Source organism: Bos grunniens, chromosome 7, assembly GCF_055505025.1.
Source record: "Bos grunniens cultivar Pamir isolate PY7600 chromosome 7, Bosgru_T2T1.0, whole genome shotgun sequence".
Taxonomy (NCBI): Eukaryota; Metazoa; Chordata; class Mammalia; order Artiodactyla; family Bovidae; genus Bos; species Bos grunniens.
Genome location: NC_141171.1, coordinates 40320324 through 40328247, shown reverse-complemented (window position 1 = coordinate 40328247; position 7924 = coordinate 40320324). Strand labels below are relative to the sequence as shown.

Genomic DNA, 7924 nt, shown 5'->3' with positions numbered 1-7924 from the left:
CTAATCTTTTAAATTATACCACCACCCCTTTTTCCTATTTGTATCCATACTTTTGTTCTCTATGTCTGTCTCTATTTCTGCTTTTCAAATAAGTTCATCTGTATCATTCTTGTGGGTTCCACATATAAGTGATATTATACAAAATATGTTTTTCTCTTTCTGACTTACTTCACTGTGTATGACAGACTCTAGGTCCATCCACATCTCTGCAAATGGCACAATTTTTTTCCTTTTTGTGGCTGAGTAATATTCCATTTGGGGCTTCCTTGGTAGCTCAGTGTAAAGAATCGGCCACCAATGCAAGAGACAAGGGTTTGATCCCTGGATCAAGAAGATCTGCTGGAGAAGGAAATGGCAACTCACCCCAATATTCTTGCCTGGAAAATCCCATAAACAGAAGAGTCTGGTGGGCTATAGTTCATGGGGTCACAAAAGAGTTGAACATGACTTAGTTACTTATTAACAAACAGCAAAACAAATATTCCATTTTGTATATGTACCACATCTTATTTATCCATTCCTCTGTTGATGGGCATTTAGGCTGCTTCTATGTCCTGGCTATTTTATTTTATATTGAGTATTGTTGATTAACAATGTGTTAGTTTCAGGTGTGCAGCAAAGTGATTCAGTTATACATATACATGTATTTATTCTTTTTTTTTCAAATTCTTTCTCCACTTAGGTTGTTGCACAATATTGAGCAGAATTCCTTATATGACTGGTTTTATTTTCACAAAAACAATAAAACATGTTTTACCCACCAAGTTCTTGGGGCTTTCAGTTGGAGGCTGATATACAGATAGATTTGTTCAGAGGGCTGAGAGAAGATGATTGAAAGAAGAGCTGGGAAGACACAGGGAGATGGAGACAGAGGGATGTAGGAAAAAAATAGGCCTCTGTCAGACTGGTACCATGCAGAACACGGTGGCTTCTGAGGAAACCCCTTAGAGTCAATTCACACTTTCTGTTTTAACCTCCTCTGCTCACTCTGCACTACCTGGTGACCTATGCCAGTTCCCCCACGAGTTCCTGGTGTTTTCCCACCTCCACACTTGTTCAAGTTAATCTCCCACTGGAAGTCACTCAGCCTGCTTTGTCTTTTTTTATTGACATTTTTTTTTTTCTGTAAAGACCCATCTAAATCTCATTGTTACTATTCTTACCTTCCAAAATTCACTCCGTAGCCCTTCAGCTTTTGTTATCTCTTGCATTCTATCATCTGTTGTTCATTTTTCAGTCACTAAGTTGTGTCTGGCTCTTTGCAACCCCATGGACTGCAGCACACCAGGCTTCCTGTCCTTCACTATCTCCCAGAGTTTGCTCAAACTCATGTCCATTGAGTCAGTGATGCTATCTAACCTTCTCATCCGCTGCCACTCCCTTCTCCTCCTGCCTTTAATCTTTCCCAGAATTAGGGTCTTTTCCAATGAGTCGGCTCTTTGCATCATTAGGTAGCCAAAAAAATGGGAGCTTCAGCTTCACTATCAGTCCTTCCCATGAACATGCAGGGTTGATTTCCTTTAGGGTTGACCAGTTAGATCTCCTTGCTGTCTGAGGGACTCTCAAGAGTCTTCTCCAGCACCACAATTCAAAAGCATCAATTCTTCAGCACTCAATCTTCTTTATGTTCCAACTCTCACATACATACATGACTATGGGAAAAACCATAGCTTTGACTACATGCACCCTTGTAGGCAAAGTGATATTTCTCCTTTTTAACATGCTGTCTCTGTGTGGCATAGCTTTCCTTCCAAGGAGTAAACGTTTCTTAATTTCATGGCTGCAGTCACCATCTGCCGTGATTTTGGAGCCTAAGAAAATAAAATCTGTCACTGTTTTCACTTTTCCCCCATCTATCTGCTATGAAGTTCAGGATGACATGATCTTAGTTTTTTGCATGTTGAGTTTTAAGCCAGCTTTTCACCTCCATCAAGAGGCTCTTTGGTTCCTCTTCACTTTCTGCCATTAGAGTGATATCCTCTGCATATCTGAGGTTGTCTATATAATTGGCAATTATTCTATTCTACCATGTGAAATCTGTTATGCATGCAGGCTCAGTTGCTTTAGTCATGTCCAACTCTTTGTGACCCTGTGGACTGTAGCCCGCCAGGCTCCTCTGTCCAGGGGGATTCTCCAGGCAAGAATACTAGAGTGGGTTGCCATTTCTTCCTTCAGGGAATCTTCCTGACCTGGGGATCAAACCTGTGTCTTTTAGTTCTCCTGCATTGGTAGGCAGGTTCTTTACCACTAGTGCCGCCTGGGAAGCCCTGGGAACTCTGTTAGGTTACTATTTAACCTACAGAGTGATCAGGTGAAACTTGATTGCCTATAGCCAAGAAACAGCTTTATGTTTAGCTGGGACTACATTCACTCCTAGAAAATCTTTCTCTATGTTTTATGGAGATAAGACTGATACCACAGCTGTCTGGGCAGCTTTAGGTTAAGTCTCATCCCATTTAATTAATAAAGACGAGCTTTCAGGTAAGCTATGATTCGGCCTGACACAGGTCACAGCTTAGATCTCCTAGCCAATCCAAAATTTTCACATGGCCCCTGCCTGATTGGGAGCTTAGGGATCCACCATAGAAAAGAGGAAAAGAATTACACTTCACTTTCTCCAACCCTTTTCATTCTGAGACTTATAGATCTCTTTTTCTTTTGTTTTCTGGGGTTGGATAAGAAATCCTGCTGGTGGGGCAATCTGTTGAAGAATATACATCAGTGCCATAGGCTGTTTAAATCAAAGATGATGTAATATGCTGAATTTCCTTTTTTCTTTTTTGGTGCTCAGTGTTTATGTTTGTGTCTTTGTTTTTGTACTTAGCCAAGTGAGAGACTTTATTTTTTGGGGCTCCAAAATCACTGCAGATGGTGACTGCAGCCATGAAATTAAAAGACACTTACTTCTTAGAAGAAAAGCTATGATCAACCTAGATAGCATATTAAAAAGCAGAGACATTACTTTGCCATCAAAGGTCCATCTAGTCAAAGCTATGGTTTCCCTAGTAGTCATGTATGTACTGCAAGTTAGACTATAAAGAAAGCTGAGTGCTAAAGAATTGATGCCTTTGAACTGTGGTGTTGGAGAAGACTCTTGAGTCCCTTGGACTGCAAGGAGATTAAACCAGTCAATCCTAAGGGAAATCAGTCCTGAATATTCATTGGAACCCTGATGCTGAAGCTGAAACTCCAATACTTTGGCCACCTGATGTGAAGAACTGACTCACTGGAAAAGACCCTGATGCTTGGAAAGATTGAAGGTGGGAGGAGAAGAGGATGACAGAGGATGAGATGGTTGGATGGCATCATTGACTCAGTGGAAATGTGTTTGAGCAAGCTCCAGGAGTTAGTGATGGACAGAGAAGGCTAGCGTGCTGCTGTCCATGGAGTCGGACACGACTAAGTGACTGAACTGAGCTGAAGTTTGGTTCTGTCTCTGTGTTGTATATGCTGCTGCTGCTGCTAAGTCACTTCAGTCGTGTCCGACTCTGTGTGACCACATAGACGGCAGCCCACCAGGCTCCCCCGTCCCTGTGATTCTCCAGGCAAGAACACTGGAGTGGGTTGCCATTTCCATCTCCAATGCATGAAAGTGAAAAGTGAAAGTGAAGTCGATCAGTCCTGTCGGACTCTTAGCGACCCCATGGACTGCAGGCTACCAGGCTCCTCTGTCCATGGGATTTTCCAGGCAAGAGTACTGGAGTGGGGTGCCATTGCTGGTCAATTATTCTTTTTAGTAGCTGCAAGGCTCGAGAATATGTTTTTATTTTTTGACCACTTGCTGATAGCTATCAGAAAAATAGTGAGCAAAAATTTACCTTTTGTTTGAGTTTGCAATTTATCCAGATGAGTGGACATAAATGTGGTACATATTCACAATGGAATACTACTCAGCCATAAAAAAGAATGAAATAATGTCATTTGCAGCAACATGGTTGGACCGAGAGATTATCATACTAAAGTGAAGTAAGTCAGACAAAGACAAATATCATATCACTCATATGTGGAATCTAAAAAAATGATACAACTGAACTTATTTATAAAACAGACACAGACTCACAGACATAAAAAAACAAATTTATTGTTACCAAAGGGGAAGACTGGGGGAGGGATAAATTAGAATTCTGAGAGTAATATATTCACCCTACTGTTTATAAAACAGATAAACAGCAAGATCTACTGTATAGCAAATGAAGCTATACTCAATATTTTGTACTAACTGATGAGGGAAAGAATCTGAAAAAAGAATATGTGTGTGTATATATATATGAATCATGATATATATAATATCAATCAATCAATCAATGTTAAAAAGAAAATGTTTTCCAGAAACAGAAGTTATAACACAGAGAAAACATTCATCCATCAGAGAAGAAGTGTTAGGAGAGGGCTGGACCAAGAGGGGAGAGACCTGTCACTGGGAGTCAGTGGAGTGGTCTCAACTGAGAAAGAGACCAATGGTTGGGTCAGGTCTAGCTTTTGGCTGAGAAATTTTATTCTGTGCCACTCCTTGCTGCCACTCATTGCTCTCCTCTTTAATGGGACTAAGGAAAGTTGCTTCTGTTTTCACAAATCCCTGGAGACCCCTCCTGTGCCCTATCTTCGTCTCCAGTCTGCAAATTGAACTCCAAGGGAAGGAAACCTCTTTGCAAAGTTCTCTGTTCTCAGCTGCTCCAGCAAACAGTCTCCTAGGGGGACATGGAGAAGAAAACTGGGGAATAAGAGCAAGGGAGTTCACCAGTCTAAGCCCCAGTTTCCTGCCTGCGAAAGGGATGTAATGTTGTTCACTATGAAATGTTTGTAGTGATATTAAACTGAGTAGACAATCAAGTCATTTCTCCCTGGTAGGTTCTCAGACTTGTAGTTACTATTAGTGCTACTGCCTCCCATTCTCTCCAAGCCTGGAAACAGAAAACAGCAAATACCTCCCTGTGGTTTGGTACAACTTCCAGAACCCAGTTCTGTCCTCTTTTTCCTCTGTGCATACAACAAAAGCATTTTGTTTCAGGTAAAGATAATTTTATTGCAAATGTGTACAAGAACTGGTATAGAGTTTAGCTAGGTGGATACAAGTAATACCAATAGTTCAATTAAAAACATTTAAAAACAAGTTTACAAATAGTAGATCTAATTCTCTGATTTATTTCTTCTTACTCCCCCAAAGGAGAAATAGTATCATCAACTTTGCTATGTTAGGAACTAAAACAAAAAGTGGCAATTTTATTGGAGGATTTTATATATACAACACTTAAAGATGACTTTTCTATGTGTCATGCACTGTGAATATACAAATGAACCAATATTTACCACTTTCCTCATGAATCTCACTTTATTCTTGAAGAATATGACTTTAAGAATCTTTATAAAGTTCTCAGTTACATAGAGTGAAGAGTGAGATTTTATTAGCTTTATTTGGTCATCTAGAAGCATTTCATCAAAGACACTAGCGTGAGACAATATATTAATAGGAAAAAAATGGATATCTACGTATACTCATAAAGAATATATGTGCCTGGTACATCGTAGGCTATAAATCAGTGGTAGAGATTACCAGTAAGAGTTAAGGAGTTCTTGTTTTATATATATATATCCAGTTCATTTCAGTCTCTCAGTTGGTTCTGACTCTTTGTGATCCCATGGACTACAGTACACCAGGCCTTCCTGCCCATCACCAACTCCCAGAGCTTGCTCAAACTCATGTCCATATATATAACAGACATATATATATATAACAGACTTGTGGTTGCCTTGGAGGAGAGGGAGACAGTGAGACATGGATTAGGAGTTTGGAATTAGCAGATGCAAACTATTATATAGAGTGGATTAACAACAAGATCCTACTGTATGGCACAGGGAACTATATTCAATATGCTGTAATAAACTGAAATGAAAAAGAACATATATATATATATATATATATATATATATATATGTACATATGTATAATTGAATCACTTGGCTGTACAGCAGAAATTGACACAACTTTGTAAATCAACTATGCTTCAATAAATTAAAAAAAAAACAGTTAAGGAGTGCAGCTTGAGGCATTCTCTGACTGTAGAAGTAAATCCAGTTTTAAATACTAAGTGATAGCAATCCTAGAGCCTACTTATACACAGTACTTGAGCTTACAAAGTTCTGCACTTCATTTCAATGTATTCTCAAAAAAAAAAAAAAAATTAATCCAAAAAGATTGAGAGGAGGGAAGCTGGTGTTTTACCAGAGATAGAAAGTATTACTTTGGAGTTTAAAAGACACCTCCATAAAACTTCAGGGTCATGAGCCTCATTATTAATGAGAAAACCAAGACTCAGATAGAAAATTATGTAACATCACAAAGCCAGGAGTGGCAGAGTCAGGCACAAAATACCCTAACTCTTCAGTGCTGGTTGACAATCCTGCAATGGTCCAGCCCTTTTCTCAGGGCTCCCATCACCTCCCGATTTCTTAAGCTATAAATGAGGGGGTTCAGCATAGGAGTAAGGACTGTGTAGAAGACAGAGACCACCTTGTCATGGCTTGGGGCCCGGTAGCGCTTAGGTCTCAGGTAGATGAACATGGCTGCCCCATAGAAGAGGAACACAGCTGTCAGGTGGGAGGAACATGTGGCAAGAGCCTTTCTGACAGCCTGAGCAGAATGCATGTGGAGCACAGTTCTCAGGATACGAGCATAGGAGGCCACAATGATAGAGAAAGGAAGAAACAGCATGAAGACACAGCAAGCAAATATCACATTCTCAAAAATGGATGTGTCTATACAGGCCAGCTTTCACAAGGATAACATCTCACAAAAGAAGTGGTCCACCTCCCTCAAGCCACAGTATGGAAATGTCATTACTACCACCATCTGGATCAAACCATCTGTTATCCCAAAGACCCAAGAGCTCCCAACAATTTGGAGACAGACCCTCTGACTCATGAGGATGGGATAGTGAAGTGGGTGGCTAATGGCCACATACCGATCATAAGCCATGAGTCCTAGCAAGAGCCCTTCAGAACCCACAAGACAGACAAAAAGGCCAATTTGCATGCCACAACCCACAAAGGAGATGGACTTCCTGCCAGACAGGAAGTTGGCCGCCATCTTGGGCACATTGGTACAAACCAACATGAGATCCATGAAGGAGAGCTGACTAAGGAAGAAGTACATGGGTGTATGAAGTTGAGGATCCATGAAGATGAGGAAGATGAGGAGGACATTCCCACAGAGGGCCACTATGAAGACCATCATGACTGCTGAGAAAAGAACAAGGTCAGTGGAACTGTGGGAAAAGATGCCCAAGAGGACAAAGTCATCTGAAGATGATTGATTCAACCATATCTCCATGGCTCAGCTGATGCTCCTGGTCACCTGAGAACATGGACAAAAATTATTGAATTGACTGACATATCTTTATTGGCAGAAAAGTCATAAGACCAATGGGGAAAATAAATGATTGGTGCCCAAACCTCAAAAGAACAATGAGGTCTTAGATATAGAGAATAAACTAGTGGTTACTGGTGGGGAGAGAGAGGGTAGGAGGGGCAATATAGGGGTAGGAAAGGGAGAAGTACAAACTATAGGTGTAAAATAAACTACAAGGATATATTGTGCAACATGAAAATATAGCCAATATTTTATAATAACTACAAATGGAAATAATCTTTAAAAATTGTAAATTATATTGTATATCTGTAATTTATATAATATTGTACAGCAACTATATTTCAATTAAAAAAAAAAAAACAAACAGTGTGGTCTTCAGTTGCAGTGAGATTTTTAAAATAACCCCAGGATCAGGGACTCAATAAAACTTGGCTGATAAAAATTCAAACTAATACCCTCAGTTATCCTAAGTAGAAATCCAAGAGCTTTCTTGTAAAATCTTTATAATTAATGTCTTCCACATGGATTGAACCATTTACTCACAGTCTGATGAAGTTT

At 39.9% G+C, this 7924-nt stretch overlaps 1 protein-coding gene across 1 annotated transcript; it reads right to left on the bottom strand.

Annotated features, from left to right (window-relative positions):
• Positions 1–6379: 6379 nt before the first annotated feature.
• LOC147369144 (olfactory receptor 2V2-like) lies at positions 6380–7724 on the bottom strand. Its single transcript, XM_086411108.1, is given in 1 exon segment — positions 6380–7724. A coding segment is annotated over 1 exon segment (948 nt). The 5' UTR covers positions 7328–7724.
• Between the last annotated feature and the right edge of the window lie 200 nt (positions 7725–7924).